Below are 26,034 nucleotides of genomic sequence, written 5' to 3' on the forward strand. Positions count from 1 at the left end.
GTAGTCCTCTTTAGAGAAAATTGACCTAATGACAACACCACGTGCTACGCTATATCTGCATCACTGATGCTTCCCTGGCTGAATGGTGGCAAGCTGTCATGTTCACCTCCAGTTGGTTTTAGCTTATTTTTGCCTCTGATATTTGCACATTTGAGATACAGTAAATCCCCACCCCCATAATCTAACAACCTTCTCATCTGCAATATTCATCCTGCCTCTTAATGGTAGGAGAATGTAATGGCAGGGGAAAATACACTCCATTCCAAAGGGCAAAACTGTTTCTGACTGACCCAGCACTCTTCTGTTGCTGGGGAAGAATCCTAGACTGCAGCCTTCCTACATAACATCGTAGTAACTGGCTGGCTGGCATGCAGGCTGCTGCGGCTGTGGCTGCTGGCAACTGCCCAGCTGGTTCTGTAACTCACTGCTGCAATGTCAGAGCCTAGTTAAGAAAAAGCTGAAAGCAGAAGGGGCATGGAAGAGGCACAGGAGGGAGCACCAGAGCTGCTCACAAGCAGGAAACGGGAGTGTGCGCATATGCCCAAATGCACACTTGTGCACCTTACTGGCTGAATAAGGAGGAATTGCCCAGAAGAAAACCGTACGTAGCATTTGGCAGGACTGAGAAGAGCTCTGAGTTCCCAGCAATAAAGGTACCTACTGCAGAAAAGGAGCCTGTACATGCTGAACAGCCCACACAGTGCAGCCTATGGCAGGGAGAACATAGCAGCAGAGAGCCCATCTCTTCCGAGAGCAGGGCTGGAGCAGAGACGCACTTCTGCCAGAGTCAGGGAAAGAGGGATGTGAGGAAATAGACCAGAGGCCAGCAAGGCTGTTACGACAAGAGGCAAGGCAAAAACGGAGCCCCACGAAACTCACTAAAGAGCCAGCCAGGAGACTTTTCTACCAGGCTAGCATTTGTACTGCTTCTGTCCGTTGGCCTAGCGGGGTGGGGGCACGGTGGTCCCGACAAAGGTTGCCTCCATGTCTAAAGGAGGGGAGGTAGCTTACATCCCAGACGATTCCGACTTCAGCAATTTCCAGAACCAGTGTGAGAGCCAGGAAGGCTGGAGCAAACAGTATAACAAGGGAGGAGTGACTGTGTGGAGCCAGATGCAGGAGGAGAGCATGACTGTCCAGAAAATCAAGGTAAGGGTCCGAGTCAGGGCACAATCAGATGACTAGGGCTGAAGAATCATGCATGCCATCTCGCAGCTGACACAGCTTGCCCCATTGCTTGTTGTCCCAGCAATTCAAGGTTACGATGCAGAAATGGGCTGCTCACAGTTCATTCCTTTTTGCTATATCCATTTGTGGAATTCTTGCTCCATCTAGTCTCAGTTACTATTTTAGGGATTTGTCAAAATGCTTTTTTTTGGGGGGGGGGGAGGGGACACTATTTCCCTAGCATCTTTATCTGTGAGAGATCTTTGCTATTTTAACATCACGTGTGCAGACAGAAATCTCCCGATTCAGGTTTCTTTCCACAATTCCTTTTGCTTCTTTGTACACAGACTGAAACAAAAGTAAATAAAACCACCAGAGAGCATACAAAGTTCATTCTCTTTGTTTCAGGCACCTTTCCCCAAACTTGAACAGAGCGCTGCCTGTTTATTCTACCACCAGGAAGTACAAAGAAACACAAACTTTACAGCTGTGCTGGGTCTTTGGAAAGAGACTGGTTATAATTCACTGAATAATTCACTCCATTCACTGAAGCCACTTTTTAATGTTGTAAATATTTCCAACAGAAGAGACCAGGGAATAACAAGTGGAAAATTTATTCATCTCTGCTGGTAAAGGGGGCAAAGTAGCAGTCTTGGATTCGCTAATTTAGAGTGGTATGGGAGAAGAAATTCCATCTGTGGGACTTTTCCCCCACGAGCTAAATCTACTGAAATCTCCTCTTCTTAGGTGCAGAAGTGTTGTTGTTGTTGTTCTCCTTTTCATCTGGTGATGAGGGTAACATTGTGCAATGGAAGAGTGTGCTACCAGGCTTTCTTCACCCTTAGCATCCTGTGGCTCTGAGCAGTTTTTTTTCCCCAGAATCCTCTGAAAGGGCATTGACTCTTTACAGGATTCCTACAGATCTTGGCCACGGCCAGATTAACCAATGAGTTAAGGGCGCTGCAGCTTTTTGTCCATCATCTCTGGATCTCATTAACTCACCCAGATTCCCAGCTTGCAGATCTTTTAAAAAAGGGGGGGGGTCACTTGATATTTAGAGTGTTTTTCTGACACAAGGCTTAACTACACAATTATATGGGTTGAGCATAACGCAAGGGCTATGCTTATGTTCCAACAGAGTAAAGACTTAAAAAACCCAACAAATCCCACATCCCAACACAGACTGTTCAGAAACTAAGTTGACCTTCTTCTCTTGTTCACTTGCAAGACTCAGTTAGCACTTTCCTTACTGGCAGCAGGTGATGGGACAAAAGGTAGAAGATAAGTCATCTTCACATCCTGTGTCTTCTTAGCCACTCTGGTTCCTATTAAAATACATCAAAATAATATGACTCCCTGGCCATTATCTTTTCATGGTCAGTTCTTTTTCAGTGACTCTGCCGTGTACATGTACATTGATAGCTTTACTTATTAAACTCTTAACCAAAATCTGAAGGCTTTATTAGGACCAAGTGAAATGCAACAAATGTGGCCCTCCAGGTGTTTCTGCACCACAGCCTATAAGGTTCCTCATCACTGGAAACAAACATCTTGAGAACAGAGTTCTCTCCCCATGACCTAAAGCAATAGGCAGATCTTTGAATTACAGCCAGCCTTCTATTTTCAGAAATGGAGACTCATTGCTTCTTTCTATGTTAGTATCCACTGCTAGATGCAATCTGATACCTGCATGTCTACCAGCAGATCATTTACAATTAAACCAGACACTAAAAGAAATGTACATTCCCATGCTTTTTCTATAATAGCATTTCCTCAGAAAAAAATTCCTCAGAAATCAGATTTGCAAATTCAATTTGCATTCACTTTCCAATAAAAAGATAAAGGTTCCCCTTGACAATTTTTGTCCAGTCGTGTTCGACTCTAGGGGGCGGTGCTCATCCCCATTTCCAAGCCATAGAGCCAGTGTTTTGTCCAAAGACAATCTTCCGTGGTCACACGGCCAGTGTGACTTAGACATGGAATACTGTTACCTTCCCACCGAGGTGGTCCCTATTTATCTACTTGCATCTGCATGCTTTCGAACCGCTAGGTTGGCGGGAGCTGGGACAAGCGACGGGCACTCACTCCATCGCATGGATTCGATCTTACGACTGCTGGTCTTCTGACCCTGCAGCACAGGCTTCTGCGGTTTAGCACGCAGTGCCACCTCACTTTCCAATAACTTATGATAAAAATACAGTAAATGACATACTTGTGTACAAGTGTGACTTCTGAACAGGCATTGCCCCCCAAAATGTGGGGGTGGAGTGTTCCCCCAGCCTAAACTACAAGCCACCCACTAATAAACAAAACAAACAGTTAGTTAGGCATCCTTCAGTCTCAAAAGACTATGTTAATGTGTTTTGTATGGAGGACTTGGAACAGCGTCTAGTGTGGCTGAGGAGGCCGATTCGAGAGTGACAATACCTTCCACACTGAAGACAAATCCAGTCTGTCCCCTGTCCAGCTCCCTGATTTTGCTGTTTTTGTGAATTCCTCTTTGTCTCGGCCTGCTGGACAAGGGTCTCTTCAAAATGGGAGAGGCCGTGATGCAACGCCTGCCTCCAGGCTGAACGCTCAGATGTCAGGGTTTCCCATCTGTTGAGGTCCATTCCTAAGGCCTTCAGATTCTGCTTGCACATGTCCTTGTATTGCAGCTGTGGTCTCCCTCTGGGGTGATTTCCCTGCACTAATTCTCCATATAGGAGATCTTTTGGAATCCGACCATCAGCCATTTCCATGATGTGCCCAAGCCAATGTAGACGTCGCTGTTTCAGTAATGTATATATGCTCATTCTAGGACTACTCTATTTGGAACTTTGTCCTGCCAGGTGATACCAAAAATCTGTGGAGGAAACACATATGGAAGGTGTTCAGCTTTCTCTCTCTGTCATGCACAAAGGGTGTAGGACTCACTGCAGTACAGGAGTGTGCTCAGGACACAGGCTCTATAGACCTGGATCTTGGTATATGTCGTCAGCTTCTTATTGAGCCATACTCTCTATGTGAGTCTAGAGAACATGGTAGCTGCTTTGCCAATGCGTTTATCCAGCTCGACATCTAGAGATCATTGAGCCAAGGTACATAAAGTCATGAACAACTTCCAATTCTTGTGTGGAGATGGTAATAGAGGGATTTGGCCCATGACTGTTTTCTTCAGGCTGACTGTTAGTCCAAAGTCTTGGCAGGCCTTGCTAAAATGATTCATGAGTTGTTGGAGGTCTTCAGCAGAGTGGACAACAATGGCTGCATCATCTGTGAAGAGGAAGTCCCACATGCATTTCAGTTGGACTTTGGTCCTTGCTCTCAATTTACAATGGTAAACAGATGCCCTTTACCATTTAAGGGAGTACTCAAAACAATAAATATATTATCAAGTTGAACTTTCAGTTTGAAGATCAGATGTTCAGGGAAATGTGTTTTTCCTTAGATTAATGAATTTTGCCTCTCACAACTATATTTCCTCAGCAATACATTCCAATTATTACCGTTCAGTGGCCAATCACCCAAAAGAGCACACTAAATGTAAGATACATGAAAACAAATATGTACCATGACTAGGAGAAAACACTAACTACATGAGGGTACACCTCTTTTAAAAATTTGTTAAGCATCTGATCTACTTTGACCCTGAATTTTACATCTTGGAGATCAACAGAACAACAAACTCACCCAGATTTAATGGCCAGAACAATACCTGACACATTTTCGGATATCTGTTTTCCCCTGCCTCCCACATTCCAGTTTTTTTTTAATGCCACCTAACCTAATTCAGGACAACTTGGGATTTTACCTGATAAAGGTATTGCCTGATTTTGGAATAGAATTGTTTTTTGTCATTATGGGTCAGCAGCACAGCTGCCTTTGTTTACCTTTGCTTATTACTGAAATCTTGGAAACAAAATGGAGAGAGTTGGAAGAGAGTCTATATCTCTTTGCAGTCAGAGACACACTCTGAGAGGTCAGTCTGACCAACCCTATAACAATTCCAAATTCATATGCCACTCTTATTTACATCTTGCATCTTGGTTTGTGAAGTAGCAATCAGATGGAAGAAATCTGATCAGGCGACTGCTATATGCTCGTATTGAAAGAATAATAAACTGGATGGAGAAGGAAAAAATTACAAAGTTAGTTGAGTAGTAGCTGGTACTGTAAGTCATAGGTCTGATAATGTAACTCAAGGAGTATATGAGGAACGAGAACAGAATCTTGATGAAGAGAGAGAAAGCTTAGGAGAAGCTTCTCTGCATGGAAGCAGAATGGATAATTAAATATGCAGGAGAAGTTCTAGCAAAGAACAGAACTGCAGAAATATAGGGCCTGGAGGGAGTTAATCACAAGGGAGTTAACAGCTCTAAGCCTATTCAGTTACACCCACTATATATAGATGCACACCTGATGCTAGCAAAATACAGCTAGACTCTGCCCAGAATCCATTGTCAGGGGCACATTTTCACCTTTACATCTGTGTGCCTATCAATACCTTTGCATAGTCTAGCGTCAAAAAAGGTGGCTATGGAGGAGGCACAGTGAACAAAATACCAAATGTGAAAGGAGGCTTTTCTGAGCATATCTTCACTGGATCCCTGCTCCTGAACTTACTTCTCCTGATCAAATGACACAGTGATGCTGCTGAGAAGGCAATCTCTCTCACTCTTTTAGAGAGCCCTGCAGAAGGTTTCTATCAAGGTTGGGCTTGAATAAAATCACTTGATTATTGAATGATTCGTGGAACAAAAATCATGAAACCTATAACTGCCGCTAGCTGGAATTAAGTTCTTCAGAAAGCTTGTGTATTATGGATGAATACCCATTTACCTGCACTTATCGCAGCACAAGCCAATGCCAGCAATGGGGTGGAGATTAGCTGCTCATTAGTTCTGTTGCATTTTTAATGAAACATTCCTCTGATCACAAGGAATTAGAAATACCCTCTTTTTGTATTGCCCTTTCTCTCTCTCTCTTTGATCTGGTTTTCATCTTAATGATTATTTTTAGAAGAGCTAATACTGTTCCACCAAATGATCTATCAAGCCAGGTCTGCTTTCATTTTCTTGGTGACATGTTCCAGAAGAGTTGTTTTGTTGCTTGTAACCAGTAGAGAGTGTTGTAGCATCCTAAAGACTTAACAAAACTGTGGTGGCATAAATGTGTCACAAAAGATGTTATTCTTTAAGATGCCACAAAACAAAAGGTTGTCTTCTTAATATGGTGACCTTCTTGATATATAGCCTTGTTTCATGGCCAGGCTGACCTCCTTTGAGACACAGTTAACAGACAGTTTCATGTGGTCTCTATAATTGAACACTGCTGGTGTAATATCTCCAACTCTGCTAAATATTGCCATGTATTATGTCAGTAGTAATTACACCAATAATTAAAGTTAATCACACTTATAGTTTTACTATATGGTTAATTTGTCTTGGAATGTGGGTGTGCATTTGAGCTAATTAGACTGCAAACACAGATATTCTATGGGGCTTAACAGATCATGCGGCAGATCCTACGTATACACGCATACTCTTAATTACCCGATAACTGCATCATCAACTGATGATTTTGTGGAAGGTGGCTATAACAGTACAACTGTAAGTCTTACAGTAGCCCTGTTCAGGTATTCATCTGATGCAAGTATTCACATGTTGCCCTGGAAATACAGAGCTGATCATGTTTCTAATGGCTTTCATTACAAATATTGTTTTTATTTATGTATTTATGAATTATATGCTGCCTCTCAAAGGTAGACTTCTCAAGGAAGATGTTGAACACCCAACTGTTTGTGACATATCATTTTATCCTAACATCATGGAGCTGTGTAATCAAAAGAAACACATTGTGCAGCTTTTACTAGAATGTAGCAATTCAGTTCGCAGTTATGGATCACACATTTTAGATGCCTGCATGACCACAAACATACATATAGGCAACTCCCTGCTTTACATTAAAAAGAGTTTATTATGGAGGTGGATTCTAGATTGCTTGTTCAAGATCCATCTACATGTTCTACTGTCTCTTGGTAAAGTATTTTTGTCTCCACATCTGATTGCATGGGCTTTGTTCATGCAAGCTGCTCTTCCGCGCATGACCTCACTGACTCTTTGCCACCTAGATGCAGATAATATGCAAGGATTTGCCTCCAGAGACACTCTATGATGTTCTACATGACTCCCACTACCGCACAAAATGGGACTCTAACATGATTGAGACCTGTGACATTGGACGCCTGACTGTCAACGCAGATGTGGGATATTATTCTTGTGAGTGCTCCTTTGCTTCTTGTACTGAACTGGCAGGGAATCCTAGCACGCAATGTGTCTCTGTGCTTCTCAAGTATGCCTTTCAGCCAGAGTCATAACTATGGTGGGATGATGCTATTTCCCATAACATGCAATGCGACTTTGATGCTAAAATGTAGAGGGAAGAGATTTGCTAGAGGGACATGAACTGGCCAATTGCTATTTGTTGATGGAAGGGTACAACCCCATCTTTGCTGAGCAAATATACCTGCAGCCACTTCTCCCTGGGCAGGAGGAAACAAAATAGCATTAGAACCAATATGGCTGTTACATCCTCAGACCCAGGCATTCTTCCCCATTCATCCTCTTCTTGCCACATAAGCCATAAAATAATCCAAGTTTAATCAACAAGGCAGTTGAGCACCAGGCATCAAAACTGCTACAGTTTCACCACCATGTTTTTCTAAATTGTCCCCATCCAATCCAGAGGGCTTGTTGGGTAAGGGCCTGATATGTCTTCAGAAAGCCATAATGCTGTTAAGATACAGTTATTAAAACCCAAGGCCATGTGCATTTTGCACCCCTCCAAAAATGTGTAGGAAGGATTCTCTGAAGAGAAAGCCCCTTTTTCCACCCAGATACAAATTGTGCACATTAATTAAAGCACATATTCATTTAACAAATATCACATTGAATGCAGATATGGCATTACTTTTTCTTACAAAGTGACATTTGGAAGGCACATTGGAAATGTCTTTGAGAAGCGATGCTCACTGAAGAGCTAAAAGAAATAATGATTGCCCTCAGGTCAGAAGAATGTTGAACTACAGAAGATGGGTGGAACTAGAAATACACACACTACTGCTGCTTCTTTTGTTGATATTGGGTTTCTTAAATAGTCTCAGTAGTCTGTAGTTTGCAATCCTTTAATGCAGGCCAGAGATCTATCTCACAAAAAGACAAGGCATAAACAAGGTGGAAGTTGGGAGAAAGTGCCAATAATAAATTCATCAACATCTGAAGTAAGATTTGAACTAGGGACACCTACCTATAACCTAGGCAATTCATCACTGCTTCTGTATAATCATCTTATTGCATGCAACTGCATTTTTAAAATTCTACCTACTTAATTCGGTAGTGTGCACCTTTAAAAAAATCTAATTTCCTCATGGCAGAACCACTAGTACATCGCACAAGGGAAAATACATTTATTTCTGGGGAAAGCACATTCATTGCTTTGTGAAATGAGCTCCTCTAACAATGTACCTAAAGGACAATGATATAAATCAGCAAAGAACATCTGTGCATTCCCTCCACTGTCATACTCATACAGTTCTCTGGACTGGAAAAATAAATAAATACAAATAATTTACATTGACCTTTACTGTTGCGTTTATTGACCAAAATCCTATTTTTATGCTAGAGTAACACAAGAAGCATAACTCTTAGCAGTAAATTTCCTCAAGTTAAAAAGTCAGCTTAAGCATTCACCAAGTTGCATAACTCAATATGCAACCGCCAATACTTATGCTGACAACTTCGGTAATTCGCCAGTGAGACTTATGATGTTTGGGTTATGTCAACTGGAATTATTACTAAGACTCTAGATGTTGCTCAGAGGAAACCTCTGCTTGAATTTGGGGCATGCATTTCAGCGTTGCACGACCCCTTTCCTACACAACTGGAAAGTTCTGTGAGACCAGTGTTGTGACAAAAGAGATTTTAGCTGGAGAGGCAAGAATGGAAACGTGGGACATAGAGAAATCAGTGGCTGATGTATCAAAGACTTGTCACAAGCTAAGCCTCTATAAATAGTGCACTACTTATTCCTGGAGTTCTTATCATAGCATTTAACTGATCTTCATAAAAGCCTATTTAATAAATTGGTTAGTTGTTAAGGAGACATGACACTCTATGCTATTATTTTATTACTATTTTTAGTATGTCACTAGTAAAATCCCTCAACCCAATCTTTTGCAGGGAGATGCCCAAGTCCTCTGAAGAATAGGGACTTTGTGACATTGCGCTCCTGGCTGCCCCTCGGCAATGACTACATGATCATCAACTATAGCGTCAAACATCCAGTGAGCCACATGTTCTTTGTTCTGAGAAAATAATCTTTTGATGCCTGCTGTTCCGCTCATAAATCAGCATGAAAGCCAGGGTGCTCACTGTCTCTGGCTTAGTACCATATGAGGAAGAGGGATAGAGCAAACCTGAGGCCCCTTTGGCAGAAATCATAATTACCTGTTTCAGTTTCTTCTCCATGGTTGTGACCACAACAAGCCACATATCTCCTTCATCCTCAGCCTTCTCCTTCCCACTCTGTATGGTTCTCCGCATACATAGGTAAAAGGTAAAGGTTCCCCTTGACATTTTTCAGTCCAGTCATGTCCGACTCTAGGGGGAGGTGCTCATCCCGTTTTCAAGCCATAGAGCCAGTGCTTGTCCGAAGACAGTTTCCGTTGTCACGTGGCCAGCGTGACTAGGGAACGCCATTTTACCTTCCCACCATGGTGGTACCTATTTATCTACTCGCATTTGCATGCTTTCGAACTCCTAGGTTGGCAAGGAGCTGGGACAAAGCGACGGGAGCTCACTCCATCACATGTATTCGATCTTACGACTGCTGGTCTTCTGACCCTGCAGCTCAGGCCGCTGCAGTTTAGCCTGCAGCACCACCACGTCCCTCTCCACATACATACTTTTGATTATTTACATCATATCCCTGTAAAAGCAGAGCTTTGCTCATGAGATAATTTCAGTGAAAGTCCAAGGAGTTATTTCAGGTGCGGCTGTAGCAGGAGTATCTTATATGTTTCCTCTTAAAGGGGAAATGGATGCCAACACCTCCATAGAACAGTTGTTATTCCTGTCTCTCTTCCCCAACCCCAAGGTGCTCCACTGCTTTCCTCTTCTACCCTTATAATCATGGACTGTGTTCCTACATTCAGAGATCTTGGCAAGATGGTAGTGGGGATTGTATCTTAAGCTGCTCCTGCAAGGGATTTAACCTGGTGGATAAATGCTGGCAGGGCAGCAATGTAAGTAACTGTATGGATGAAGCAGAGTTTACATTCTGGGGTCTCTCTACAGAAGTATCCTCCACGGAAGGACTTCGTGAGGGCTGTATCCCTCCAGACAGGCTACTTGATCAAGGCAACCGGCAGGAGTGGCTGCATTCTTTACTACCTCACCCAAGTGGACCCTCGAGGTGAGTCTTGTTAAGGCAAAGTAGTGACTGAAAGGTAAAGGAACAACCTATACCCAGGTAGGAGTGAGGGAAAATTCTTCACTCAGTCCTCCTGAATAAGATTTCTTTCATTTAGCTATATTTTTATTTTGTCCTTCCTCTGAGGAGCCCACACTTGTTTTATAGTCCCTGTCCCTATGTTATTCTCACAACGCTGTGAAGTAAATAAAGATGATGAGGGACAGCAATTGGCTGAAGGTCACTCAATGACCTTCATGGCCAAGTAGGAATTTGAAATCCAGATATTCTAGTAATGCAAGTCCATCTTTGTTTCTATTACATCTCATGAAAAGATGGGTCACCTCATTATTATTTGAATATGTGTAGAAGATCCTTGCCATGGATATGAGTACAGGAATTAGCATTGTGGACTGCTCATGCTAATCAGTGGTGAAAATAAATCCGCTGGCAGAAAAGGCAACCCAAGCTGAATTTAAACAGTCATATTATGGTGCCAGTAAAGAAACCAGGAACAAAGGTGATCCCACAGAGGTGGCTCTGTTATGAAACAAAGTTAAGGATATCAGAAGAGGGAGAGCTGATCAGGGCTGATGAGGAAATTAGTGGGACATGTGCAAAAGCACAGTAACTATTTTGCTTGAGAAGATTGTGCAAGTAGGCTTTTATTGATGGGTGAATCTGGTTTGCTTCTAGGCTCGTTACCAAAGTGGGTGGTGAATAAAGCATCACAGTATGTGGCACCAAAGGTAAGCTCTAGGAAGTGAGCATGGGACTCCAGTGCAACAGCATAACTGGTATAAAAGGGGGAATTTACCAATGTATATGTCAAAATAAAGCTCTTACCGTTAACTCTGTTGGTAGACTTGTCAAATAGTTTTGCATGGAAACATAGAATAGTCATCCTATAAAGGATACTCCTTCAACCTTTGAGCCAGTCATTCTCAAATAGTTTCCTGGGGAACACCAGTGTGGCTTGAAATACTCTTATGGGAAGAGCAGAAGAGCATATAGTTCACTATTTGGTTCACTTTCAATGTGTGTATTTTCACCCTATTTTCTGGCGACTACATATATTTTAAGTAAGAACAATCCATCCTGTCCCCACTTGCAAGCTATTCTGCTCCTTTCTAGCACAGTGCTAAGGCTGTAGTTTATTTGGTGCAATTGGGAACCTTCCTGATTATTCCATTGTGCAGTTTCTGTGATTGCTTAATTCAATTCCCAATAGAGTTGTGGGTGGCATTCTCTTTGGTGACAATTCTGTGACATATGCAGTGGGTAGTGACAGTACAAAGGATGGCATAGAAACCCTCTCCTCTATTTTCGTCTTCTCACAATTTTCAAAATACTCTCCTAAGTGATGCAGTGCTGTTTCAGATATAAGGGAGTATCTGTGCTAGGTTGATGTATTGCTATAGCACTATGACACTTACTAAATTAAAACAAAAAAGGGACATCACTGTCGTGCACAGAATGACAGACATGACAAAGATAAGGAAAGGGGCAGCGGGGGAATGTTAATAATTAAAAGAGGAAGAAGTTGGAGAAACCTGAAGTGCTGTCTGGAGCCTTCTCATGGGAGAAGAAACATCTCCATGGCAATGAAGGATAGCTCAAGTTTGAGATGAAATAGAGGGCACCAAAGATAAGAATCCTTTTAATGTTACCTGGTTCACTTCAAAGTTTCCCATCTAGTTGTGTCCTTAAATTTGCCACAATACAATACATTTGTGAAATAAGGTCAGGCTTCTACATGAGTCTGGAAATACCTTCTTCCAAGGAAGCTCTTCTGAGGGCAGTTCATTCTGCTCTGTCTCAGCATCAGAAGTGCTGGAAAAAAATTATTGCATCTGATGCAGAGATCATGCCTCCAAACAACCTGCTCTCAGAGGAGGACATGTACTATATCTCTGCATTAGTTCTCTTGGGTGGATTATATGTGTTACTGTTCATTCTGTTTTCAATTAGTCTGCTTTGGGGACTAGGCTGAGGGGGAAAAAACTGACCCATTATCTTTTCACAGGCCATGAAGAAGATCTACAAGGCAGGACTGAAATATCCAGAATGGAAACAGAGGCACAACCCCGGCTTTAAGCCTTGGGTGTACCCAGAGCAGAACACATTGCCCAACATCAGCCTCAATGAGCTCTCTCTGCAGCATGCTGACTCTTTAGAAAATATTGATGAGAGCAGCTTCACTGAAGATAGGATGCACATCAGTGACAATGAGTCCTGAGATCATCCACCATCACTGTCTGGATGTACAGCTCATTACCTTCTTGGGATTTGGAACCAGACATCCCAGGAGCCAGAGTACTGTCACCTTGACAGTGACTCTCCTTACCCCAGGACACCAAGCTCTTTGCTGATTTTCCATACCAACAAAGACGTAGACATACAAACACATACTGTATATCATGGTATCATTTAGCACTGTTGCTTCAAAGCAATACAGATCTTACCTGAAGGTTACAGATTAAAAGCAAACTTATCTGAATTACCATTCCTGCAAAATGTCTACTTCTTCATTCATGAATCTCATTCTTCTTTATGTTGCGCCTATATACAAGTAAGCGCCCCAGTTGTGTATTGCTTCAAGTTTTTCCATGGCAGGTCCCTAAGCTGGAAGTTTACAATACAGGGGAAAACTTGAGAAAGAACACCACCACAAAAGCGAAGTTCTAGTAAAGCCTGATTTGCAGGCACCGCTCATGAATTTCCATAGACCTGCCCCAAATGAGGGTCACAAAATCAAGACAGAAATGAATTGATTCATTTCAGTATACTAATTCTAGCAATTTCATCTCCCTCAGGAACAGGTATTTTGTAAAATTAAGAGATCTTAACTACCTATTCAAAATAAAGACACCCGAAATAGTTTTTCACTACAGTAACCACCAGCTGGCTGAATAGCTTTAATGAGTTGAGTGCCTGGCTTGGGAGTTTGGTTACCTACTGGGCCACATGGGAGAAGAGCCCCCCCCCATGCAGCTTTGAATACCCTGCACAGTCCCAGAGCATACCCAGAGGAAGAGAACAGTAAACCACTTCTGAGAACCTGAGTCAAGTTGCAGTAAATCAGAATTGACTTGATGGCATATCATCAACATCTTACAACAGTCACCATTAGGCTATGGATAGTAAAGAGGTAGAAAAGGCATGGAGGGGATTATTTTTGTGATCTCTAACTAATACATCTCTTAACTAATAAAACAAGAAACATGCTCAACAATCTCTCCATGTCTCTAGCTAGAAACAAGTCATAAATGGATCAGTAACCTTATAAACAAGAAGGCATTTGTAGTTTTTCATTTAAGGAATCCACCTCTTCCCTTCAAACAGAGTTAGCATCCATATCAGAAAACCTTAAAAATGCATTGATAATAAAATTGTTCACTTTTATTCATTCACCACACTTTTCTCAACATGGGAATTTTTCATTACATCACAGTTTCTAGGAAGAAGAATAGATGTTTTTGAAGGAATGTTCATTTTTTATAAACTACAAATCCCATAATTCTCCCTTCTGAGAGTCCCATCTGCTGGACAGTTTAGGTGTCCTTACAGACACCTAAACTGTGCTTACCTGGAGAGGAGGTCCAGCTAGGAGACTTTGTGCTTTCCATAGGCTGAACTTACCGTTTGAAAGGCAAGCTGCCCAAAGGTAGCTGCCAGAGGGACCTTTTGGGTCTTGCAGATGGGTCTCCAAGAAAGGAGAATTTTACTAGATTTGTAGTCTGAAGAAAAAAATCAGGAATGCACATTCTTAACGTTTCAAAGTTTTAAGATCAGGATCAATATTCATTGTTGTGAGTAGAAAATCTCACTGTCTATCCTGATGCATTCAGAGGTAAGAAAACAAATCAAGACTCAAAACACATATACAGTATCCCTAGTGGAAATCGATACTGAGAATAATGAAATTACTATGATTTTATCAGATTTTTGATCAGTTTGAGAATGACTTGTAGTTTTGGCCCGGAGCAGAGTTCAGTTTAGCTAGCGACAGGAGTCTCTGCCAGGAAGGCTGGAGAATCTATATGTCCTATATGATCCCCAAGGGCTTGAGATTCCTGTCCAAAGTCCATCCAGGTTTCACCTTCTGAAAATTTGAGAAGTGATTTTTAATAATTTTGGCTATTTTAAATGTTCTGTGCCCACTCTTGCTGGAAGTAGGGAAAGCAAGAAAATCAGAATGCGTTATTCAGAATAGCAGTAAAGAGTCGACTTCCAGGAAATGATGAAGCCTAAGAATAGGGGAGGGGGGGTCCCTCCTTCAGACAGAGGGGCTTCCTGTTTGGCCTGTGGCACAGGGAGCCTCCCAGTGTCCCAACACTGGAAAGGAAACAGGAAGCTGCTGTTAGGCCTGAGATAAGGTAAAGCTGTGTACTGTTCACTTTAGTTCACGTTCCTGTGACAGTCATCGTATTGGCATTCCTACTGCTTCTAATTCAGATGTAATCCTCCTCCACCCCCGTCCCATTTTAAGAACTTAAATATACAAAGCAGCTGCACACAACAAGTAGACCACTGTCTACTTCTGTGTTCAGTGGTTTGGAACTGGGAGGAAGCTGTTCTTTGCTGCAACCCAACATATATGGTATATGTGTAAAATCAGTCCCTGATCCATAATATCAACATCACGTTTTATATTTGCTATGTGCCATTTAGCTGTATCCAGCTTATAGCAATTCTAGTAAGGCTTTCAAGGTAAGTGAAATGTTTAAGGAGTATTTTTTATTATTATTGCAACTCCTTGTTCTCAGCAAGTTTCCATGGCTAAACAGGAATTTGAACCCAAGTAATCTGTCATAGTTAATGTTCCCTCTAAAGTGCGTGTGTGCACATGCACGCGGAGCTCCATCAGTACGGCACAGCGGCAGCCAGGATCAATGCCTATTTACTTCCAGATTTCAGATGAAACTGCATCCCTACGCACAGATGGGAGAGGCTCCCATGCAGCCGGGATGAAAATTAGAGGGAACATTGGTCATTGATCATTACTTTATCTACTAGATCACAAGATTTTGTATACTACTTTTTCAGCTTCAGTCCGGTCTACAACCTGGACTACTGACAGTGCTCTACATTGCAGGTGGGTTGTAAGCAATTTTGTCTCTCTGTGTAGGCATCCTTCAGTCTCGAGAGACTATGGTAACGTGCCCTGAATTAGAGGTCTTGGAATTTTGTCTCAGTCTTGTATCTTTCCACCTGAAGGACGTGTTTCTAATGGACTGCATTGGCACTGGAATTTACACACAGCACTATTTAGAAGTTTAGAAACTAAAAAAAAAAAAGTTAAGTATTCCCCATTAAGGAAGGCCTGAGTCAGTAACAACAAAAATGCTTTTTTGTTCAATGACCTTTTGGTTCTGAGTGGATACACTGGTTTCAGGCTTTACATCCATGAGTGGACTTCACTTTTACTTCTGAGGTAAATTTTTTAAAATGGATTCTCCCTTCTTAACTTGGAAATCAACTATAAAAACACTGGGGTACATCACTGCTTTCTTACTGCGATACTGAACTGAAACTTTAAATAGCAACGATTTCAAATCTAGATGTTGCACTGAGTTGTTTGTTTTCAACTACAGCAAAGGAAAACATGAGCCAACACGCTGACCAAAGTGAGAAAAGGCCCGCAATCCCTGGCAACCAAGAGGCACCCCATTGTAAATTCCGTTTCTGAATATTTAATACAGCAACACTGGACCTGCATTCGGGATCTGTCTGTCCTTTGCCACCGGCGCCCGGTTACAAATGCCCCGTTCCTTTTCCGTTCCTGCCGCCAGCTTGGCCACCGGGCAGCCAGAAGGAACGCCTGGCCGGCCCGGCGACCGGCAAGCAAAGTGGGTCTGGCAAGGCGGGCCGGGAGGTGTCCGCCCCGCGGCCAGCAGAGCCTTAAGCAAGGCGGCTACTTCCGTTCCACGGGGCTCTTTCTCGGTCCGGAGGCGGGGGAGGAGAGGCCCCAGTCTCGGTGGCGGGGACCCGATCCTCTCAGTCTAAAGAGAAAAGCTGAAGGGAAGGGAAGGAGGGAGGCTAGCTTTGCTTCGAATTCACTGGCTGGTCCGCCTTTCCAGCCTCTCTGCTGCTCCGCAGCCCGCGCCTCTGTCCTTCCGTTGTCGCATCTGAGGTATTACCCTTCGGCTCCGAAGCCCCCCGGGAACCGGGCTGAGGGAGAGGGAGGGGCGGAGGCTGAGTGGCGCGAGCACCGAGCGCCTTGCCTCCGCATGAACCTCGGTCATGCTGGAGACGCTCGTTTGGCATTATTCTGGAAGGGAAACCATGAGGAAGCGGCAAGCTGTAAAAGCAAGGGGACGTTCTGCCTACGTAGCCCTCGCGTGGGCAGGGCGAGTGGCGGAGGCTGCCTCCCGTCTCGCCACATCAGCTGCTGCTACCCCACCTCGCGTGCCGACAACCTCGGAACAGCTCCCTCCTGGCCCGCCTTTTTCGCGGAAGCGGCGAGTTAGGTTCCTTCGAAACTCCCGCCTTTGGACTGGGCGAGCGGGAGGAGAGGCTCCTGATGCGGCGGGGCGAGAGGCGGGGGGACGCGCCTTGCCCGTCAGGGGGTTTCTGGGAGCTTGTTCTCTTCCCCTTAAACAGGCTTCCTTAAAGCAAAGATGAAGGAAACAGGGAAAACCGCAGAGGGTTATAAGTAAAAAGCCGGTAACTTCTGAAGTCTAAGTAGGGCAGCTGTCCAGTAAAGGCTTTAGAGGGGTATGGAGAGCATACGGAAGACTTAAATATGGTCTGTTTGAAAAATAAAACGCATAGGGCGGGCATGGAGCGGCATATATTTCTGGCTTTGAAAAGCTGTAGTGCGTGAAGACAATATTTGTGTTCCATTTTAGCTCACAATCGCTAAAAATTTTGGTAGCTGACTTTCTTCCCACTGTCATTCTGTAAGAAAATCTCTACCTTGTACTATTGTTCTCAATACTGACAAAGAACAAGGCAGTGTGATGAAGAGGAATTAAAGAGCTTGCAGAAACCACTGTTAACCGCGTTTGTCATAAAAGAGTTGGGATGAGCCCATAGATTTGATATAGAGAGGCAGGAATGGTGGAAGCGCACCAAATAATGTGCACAATGAGAAATTAGTACATTGGTTCTAACATATACTGGGAGGGGAGAATTGTGGGAATACCCTCATGTAAAGTATTGCATCATAATAGAGAATGTACCTGAACTGGCAACAAAAACACAATACTGTACACTGAAAGCCAGTGTGGTATAGTAGTGAGAATATTGTCCTGTAACTCAGCAGATCACTGGTCAAATCCCTATTCACAGAGTAGCCTTGGACCAATTACCATCTTTCAGCAGGAGCCTTGTCTGGCACCTTGAGCTGTTTGAAGGATAGGTGGGATACAAATGAAGCAAATTGATAATATTCTATTAAAGTGGTGCCTCGCTTAACGATTGCCCCACATTACGACGAATCCGCTTTACGACAACCTTTTTGCGATTGCAAGTACAATCGCAAAACGATGGTCTAAATGGGGGAATTTCACTTAGTGATGATCGGTTCCCTGCTTCAGGAACTGATTTTCACTTTACGACAATCAAAAACAGCTGATCGTCGGGTTTTCAAAATGGCCACCGGGTGCTTAAAATGGCTCCCCACTGTGTTTAGGGACGGATTCCTCGCTATATAGGCAGCAAAAATGGCTGCCATGTGGAGGATCTTCGCTGGACGGTGAGTTTTTACCCCATTGGAACGCACTGAGCAGGTTTCAATGCGTTTCAGTGGGGTTTTTAATTTCGTTTTACAATGTTTTTTCTTAATGGCGATTTTCCTGGAACAGATGATCATCGTTAAGCGAGGCACCACTGTATTTTATTATATTATACAATATTACAACCATAAATGAAAGAAACTGAACATATTATACAATATTACATCTACTATAGAGAAAATATGTAAGCTTGTAGAATAAAGAAAAGAAATATAGCAGGAAACATATTGCTAATAGCAGTGGATGGCCTCATATAAGAATTTTCATTTAGAATAGTTTTACAGTATTTGGATTTCACATAGGTATGTTTCTGCAAAGGAAAAACCCTTGCACAAGAATTTTCTTTCAACTTCCTGTTGTTAGTTTATGTGGCTGAGAAGTGGGCAAATTTTATTGTGGAGAAAGAGCTTTCTACTCAGTAACTGCAGAGTTGGAAAGGACCCATGGATCATTACATAATAGTTGAACTCTAGTACTAAGTTGCAATTAGAGTAAGCCCATTGAATCACTAAAACGTATGAAGAAATTGACTCGATCTACTCTAGTTGTGAATTACTATTTATCTGAAATATACAGATTTTCCAACTGCTGCTGAAAATTTCATTACAATCATTTTTGCCAAAGATGCAGAAGTGTTGGAGAGGAGAGTCACAATATTTCCATTATTATGTTACATGTCGTTTCTGATTAATTACCATAGTTAAGTTTTTACTGCCTTGGACTGTAATATTCAAAATATTTTCTAGGAAGTGAATCTGTTGAAGACAGTAGGATTCTGATTAATCTAGAGTATGGTTATGCTATTAGGTGTTGTCCCATTATTTGATTAGTAAACATTTATTCTGTTATTAGTGGACAGTTAGACATGCTGTCTAACTGTCACTCTGTGGAGAACCTATCAGCATAACCATCATTCAAGTCTATGCTCAAACTACTGATGCTGAAGAAGGTAAAATTGAAAACTTTTATGCAAGCATTCTGGTGGAAAATAATCACACACCAAAAGAAGACATGCTTATAATCATAGGTGACTAGAATGGAAAAGTAGGAGACAAAACAGAACCAATTGTTGTTGGAAAATTTGGCCTAGGGAAAAGAAATGAAGCAGGGGAACGATTCATAGAATTCTGCAAAGCCAGCAATCTGCTTATTATAAATACAAATGATCAATATATAAATCAAATAGACCACATGATTAGAAACAGAAGATAGAGAAAATGTATTTTCTTTGCCAAAAGAAAACCAGGAACAGATTCTGGTACTGATCATGAACTGTTCATATCCAACCTTAGAGTAAAGTTGAAAAAGAATATTAAAAGACTCATAATGTCAAAATATAACAGCATTCCTGATGAATTTAAAGTCCACATAAGGAACAGATTTGCACTACTCAACTCAATTGACCATGAACTAAAAGAACTGTGAATTGAAACCAGATATATTATTAGGAAAGAAAGGAAAAATACAATTCCTGCAGTATAAAGAAAATGAAAACATAGATGGATAGTGGAAAAAATCACAAGTAAATTTTTATCCTAGATTGGAAATTCTGAATAACCAATAGGGAAGCACACATTCTGACCAAGAAAAAATAAAGAGACGGTGGAGACTGTATACTGAAGACATCTACAGAAGAGGTAAAAGAATGTGAGGCCCCTTTGAAGAGGAATTCTATGATGAAGAACTTGTAGTTCTAGAAAGTGAAGTAAAAGCTACTCTGAAAGCATTAGGAAGAAATAAATCACCAGGAGTAAATAGAATGCTGATATAATTATTTCAAGCCATAGAGAATAAATTTGTCAAAATCACAATCTGAGGAGGCAATTTGATGGCATGTAACAACAACAAATATTTATCTATATACAGTATGAGTTGTAAAATTGGCAGCGAGCTGATTTAAACACATTTGACATTTCATTATGTTCTTATAATTTATAGCAACTAGAGAATTTTTGTCAAGTATTGTACAGGGTGCTTGTATCACCCTGATCAAAATTATTGGAGAGGCACTGGTGCACCCAGTATGGTGCAATGGGTAGAGTGAAAGACTAGGAATCAGGAAACTTGGGTTCAGATCCCTGCTCAACCATGGAAACTCACTGAAGGGGTGATGCTGGTAAAACTATTCCTTGAATATCTTACTCACTTTGCAGTCCCTGTTAGGGTCACTGTAACTTGGATGTGACTTGACAGCACATAATGTACACACACTGGTGTTTTGTAAAGGATCCCTCATCCTTTAGGTCTTCTTACTTGAGTGCATATAAATTCGCTACATAATCTTCTCTTTCCTTAGTGTATTTGGCACAAATATAAGCTTTCTCCTTCCTGTCATTCTTGTGTACTTTCTTACACTTGGGAGGAAGGACTCAGACCTATTGACAGTGATGGGAGCAAGAGCTCACCATGACGAGATTAAAGAATTGCCTGCTTTCTCAAATATCCTCAAGACTGAAGAATCTCAGATGCAATATTGCCTGTTGATCAAAGTGAATCTTTATCTGGATATTACAGGGTGTCTTTTAAAGCTTTAGCAGGATGGCAGTGAGTAAGATATTCAACGAGTAGTTTTACCAGTGCTGCCCCCTCAGTGAGAATAGGTTGCAATACATCAGATTGTAAGGGATCAAATTAGGAACTGCTTTTCCTTCTATATAAATTCCTTCACATGGAGAAAATATCATATCAAGGGAGACTAGAGTAGAATCCTTCTCCCTGACATTTTATTTCCCATATTTAGGAAGAGGAAAATTCCATCATGTGTGTCCCTGCCTACAGTCTGAAGCTTTATAGGTGAAGCAGAGTTTTACCACAAATTATTTGCCTGTAAGGTAAATAGTGTCCTGGTGTAAAGGAGAGAGTGTGCCGTCCCGAGAGGGAAGAGGGAGTAAGAAAGCCAGAAGGTGCTGGTGTGGAAATGGACTCAAAAGCTAGCATGATTGAGGGGAAAAGAACAGAGCAAAGCGGGAAATTTGAAGTATATCTGGTAGATGAGCGCGGGAGTAAGAAGGGGAGGAGCAGGAACTGTCAGTTTGGGAAGAGAGTATAAGTAGTCAGGAAGAGCGTCAGCTCGAGGTAGAAGTAGAGTTGTGGAAGTGCAAGAGAGAGCTGGAGAGGCTGAGAGAGTATGAGAGGGTGAAGGCCCAAGAACTACTGTGTGATTTCCCTAACCTCAAATTAGGAGGGCTGTTACCCGATCCCGTCCCAAAGGAAGTGGGAGAGGTGCGACAAGAGACATTAGAATGGTCAGTGATAGTCTTCCCTAAGAACAAGGGTAGAGGACATCAGGTGATCCACCCAGATTCCCGGTACAACACTGCACTGCTTGAGGGGGACTGGCCTCGGCATCCATGCTGCAGCACCATTTGCACAGTGAGGAGCGCAGCTCTTCGGAAGCCCACCGATGCAGAGAAGTTTGGCCCAGCACCCCTGTGAGTTCAGCTTATTTGGGATGATAATTTGTATTAGACAGTTATGCCACGTTGCCGGGGTTAAGTTTATTTGATTCAATTATGAACGGAATAGAACAACATGTAATCAATAAAGAAGTTGTTAAAGAAAATGTCTCCTGTGATATTTCTCGTGCAAAATGAGGAGTTGAACCCGATCACAGTGGTGCCCAATGTGGGGCGACTCCTACTGTGGGAAACTGGGATCTTTTGAAATTGCAGCAGATGATCGAGAGGCAAGAAAAGTTGATTGAGAATCTGACGGAGCAACAAACTTTATTGACCAGGCAGTTGCTGGAGAGGAGAGACAAGGTGGGAAAGATGAATACAGGCTCGGGGGGAGGGAGGAACCCTTGGGTTGCAGGGTGTCATGAGTTCAGCTGAAGATCTGGAATCTGAGGGGTTAATTGCAGCTGAGGAAAATGCTGGGCAATTAGAAGCATAGACAGTTGAATCACCACCAGATTCTCCTCCCCCAGTAGCCAGAGTGAGGGCTAAACTTCGGCAAAGACTCATGACATGAAGGTCAGAGGATCACATGAATGCTTCCCACAGGAACATCAGGTCAACCAGTCCTGAGTTTTAACAGGATGGAAGACTTCTAGGAGTTTGATGACTGTTTGGGCTATATAATCTGCACCTAGAAGGTTTGGAAGCTTGTGGAAGCAACAAGTCAACACTCTGGCTCGCATCCGTGCTTCTGCTCATCTTGAAACTTGTTCTCTGGACCCTTGGCTTCTGACTATGGTTTGTGTTTTAGCTTTGGCATTTTGGTATCTGCTTTGCATCTTCTGGACTTCTGATATTGGACTGGCTTATTGGACCTTTGCCTGTTGAAACCCTCTGGGAACATGACAGATTGCTTCCACCACACATTCTCTCCACAAGATGGAGGGAGAAGCAAGCAAAGCTTCTGGTCAGCTGAATGCTGTGATTACTCAGGTGCAGTTTCTTACACAAATGGTGGCACAGGTTCATCAGCAGCAACTGCAATCCCAAGCCAATGCTGCTGCCCAGGTCAAATGCCCTGTGCTTCCTCCAGAAAAGTTTGGAGGAAAGGTGGAGGAGTTTCCAGCATTCCTGGCACAGTGTAAACTGTATATTGAGCTGCCTGTAAGAGACTTCCCCACAGACAAAACCAAGGTATGCTTCTTAGTCAGCCTTCTCAAGGGACAGGCAGCTAAATGGGTTACTCCTCTACTCCTTACTCCTTCCCCCCTGTTAACCAACTACCAGGGCTTTTTGGACCATATTTTAGCAGCTTTTGCTAATCCCTTGCAAGCTGCTACGGTCAATAGGAAGATTTGGGCCCTGAAACAGGGTAAGGGTTCAGTTTCTCAGTATTCTACTGGGTTCAGACTTTTGGCTCAAGACCTGTTCTGAAATGAAGCAGTTCTCATGAACCAATATATGAAGGTGTTGGCTGATGATATCCTGGATGAGCTGGCGTGTGTAGACTGACCCAATATGCTGCAAGAGCTAATCACACTGTGCCGTCGCATTGATGACCGCCTAGAGAGTCAATGCCTAGTACAGAGCAGTTCCCATCCTTAGCAGCCACCCCTGACACCCATTAGCACTGAACAAGAGAATTCTGAGCCCATGCAGTTGGGGGCTGCTTGGCCATGCCTCACCCCTGAGGAAAAAATACGACACCATTCTGAGAATCTCTGCCTGTACTGTGGGGGAGACACCTTGCCTCCGGCTGCTTTGTCAAGTAATGCACCCCCGGCTCCGTGCTACCACCATCAGTAAAAGATTTGACCCATGTCAGACGTGGGGCACTTAGCTGGGTCCTCTGAACCCTATGTTAATATCCCGGGTCCATTCCTTGTGCCAGTGAAATTTGCTTACCAGATGGGTGCTGGCTGTTTGGTTATGCCATGGTCAATTCCGGGGCCAACCGCAGTTTCATTGACACGGCCTTCGTGAAACAACACCGGATCCCTGTACAGGACAAAGAGACCCCAGCCCTAGTTGAGTCCATAGACAGGCATCTCCTCCGCTCTGGCCCAGTGACCCAGGAAACCTATCTGGTTATTCTCCAGATCCAACACCATCAGGAGCAACTACAATTCAGCGTTGCACATATGCCCTGTTTTCCGCTCATTCTGGGACTTTCCTGGCTCCGAACACATAACCTCCTAGTAGACTGGGCACAAGAGGAGTTGCGCTTCAGGGATCCGTGTCCGCATCTGGTTCCACTGGCCACCTTGGCTGCAGCAGGATCAACAGACAGTCCCATGATACCTCCGGAATACAGGGACTTTGCTGATGTTTTTGAGGAAAAGGGGGCCGACCAGCTACCCCTGCATCAACCCTATGATTGTACCATCAATTTGGTGCCTGGGGCACCCCTTCCTGTAGCGCAGATCTACCCTATGTCTTAACCAGAACTAGCAGCCTTGCGGGGCTTTCTTGATAAAAACCTGAAACGGGGATTCATCCAGCCATCCATGTCACCCCTGTCTGCATCCATTATCTTTGTCAAAAAAAGGGGTGGAGAGCTCCACCCCTGCAATGATTACTGGGCCTTGAATAAAATATCCATTCAGGACCGCTACCCCCTGCTATTGATCAGTGAACTCCTGGATTGCCTTAAGGGGGCACGTATCTATACCAAGTTGGACCTCCATGGTGCCTACAATTTAGTGAGAATCCGTGCAGGTGACGAGTGGTACACGGCTTTCGGGACTCGTTATGGTCAGCATGAATACCTGGTCATGCCTTTTGGCCTGACCAACGCTCTGGCTGTATTCCAGTGGTTCATGAATGTCACCTTTCGAGACCTGCTTGATCGCTTTGTGATCATCTATTTGGATGACATTTTGATTTACTCCCGAGACCCCACTCGGCACACAGAACATGTTTGTCAGGTCTTACAATGACTACGAGATCACCAATTCTGTGCCAAGCTGGAGAAGTGTGACTTCAACCTGCAGGAAGTCGAGTTCCTAGGCCACATTGTATCACCTCAAGGGATCCAGATGGACCCAAAGAAAAGAGAATCGGTTCTGACCTGGCAGAAGCCAGGTATCAGGATGTGTTTTCAGATAAACCAGGTTATACCACCTTAATTGAACATCAGATAAATACTAAACCTAACGTAGTGGGCCAGATCAGGAGGAAGGAGTTGGCCGTATCACTTAAAAGAAACTATCAATAGGGAAGTAGAGGAAATGTTAGAAATGGGGGTAATAGAGCCTTCAAGGAGTCCATGGAGGAGTTATCCTGTAGTGGTGCCTAAGGCAGATGGAAGGGTCAGGTTGTGTATAGACTTTTGATAATTGAATGAAGTGTCCAAATTTGATGCTTATCCTATGCCGAACGTAGAGGTCATTTGTTAGAAAGGTTGAGCCAGGCTAAATTTCTGTTATTACTGGACCTTATGGATATTGGCAGATTCCCCCTTAAAGAGGATGATAAGGAGAAGACAGCTTTTGTGACCCCAAAGGGATTGTTCCATTTCTCCTGCATGCCATTCGGGTTGCATGGGGCAGCAGTGACATTTCAAAGATTAATAGATAAGGTTCTGGAACCGGTACAGCAGTTCGCCGGAGCTTATATTGATGACATCTTATTATATAGTAAGAATTGAGAAGAACATTTGGGTCATCTAGAGGCCGTATGGAAGGAGCTGAGGCAAGCAGGTCTCAGGGTAAACCCTAAAAAGTATAAAATTGCTTGAAAGGGGGCAACCTTCTTGGGGTGCCAAATAGATCAAGGAAAAATCCAGCCTGTACTGGAAAAAACAGAGAGAATTACAGATTGGAAGGTGCCCCCAAATAAAAGGGAAGTGCAACAATTTTTAGGCTTAGCTGGCTACTATAGACAGTTTGTACCTAATTTTGCAGAAATTGCAGCCCCTTTAACGAACTTGACAAAAAAAATGAGCTCCCAGGTTGGTGCAATGGGACCCCTTAGAACAACGTGCGTTTGAAAGACTGAAAGCAGTGCTAAGTGAGTTGCCGAGCAGATATGCCCCTGATTATGAAAAGCCCTTCACAATGCAAACAGACACATCAGATCAGGAGCTAGGGGCTGTGTTGGTACAGGAATGGGAGGGTAAAGAATATCCCATGAGGTATTTAAGCAAAAAGTTATCACCTAGAGAGCAGAAGTATTCCACCATAGAAAAAGAAGCTTTAGCTGCCAAATGGACAATTCAGACCCTACAATATTACCTGTTAGGAGCTCCGTTCACATTAGTTACTGACCATGCTCCC

At 43.1% G+C, this 26,034-nt stretch overlaps 1 protein-coding gene across 2 annotated transcripts; it reads left to right on the forward strand.

The window, feature by feature from the left end:
• Positions 1-287: 287 nt before the first annotated feature.
• LOC110082018 (START domain-containing protein 10) lies at positions 288-13,134 on the forward strand. 2 transcript variants are annotated; one of them, XM_020799214.3, is made up of 6 exons: positions 288-1,149; positions 7,280-7,427; positions 9,387-9,490; positions 10,503-10,620; positions 11,314-11,366; positions 12,644-13,134. In XM_020799214.3, the coding sequence occupies exons 1-6, from the start codon at positions 985-987 to the stop codon at positions 12,854-12,856; spliced, it is 801 nt and encodes a 266-aa protein (XP_020654873.3). In that variant the 5' UTR covers positions 288-984; the 3' UTR covers positions 12,857-13,134. The 2 variants fall into 2 exon arrangements, with proteins under 2 accessions (XP_020654873.3, XP_020654876.3); XM_020799217.3 differs by having other exon boundaries at positions 395-653.
• Positions 13,135-26,034: the final 12,900 nt, after the last annotated feature.

The sequence above is a fragment of the Pogona vitticeps genome, chromosome 4, assembly GCF_051106095.1.
Source record: "Pogona vitticeps strain Pit_001003342236 chromosome 4, PviZW2.1, whole genome shotgun sequence".
NCBI lineage: Eukaryota > Metazoa > Chordata > Lepidosauria > Squamata > Agamidae > Pogona > Pogona vitticeps.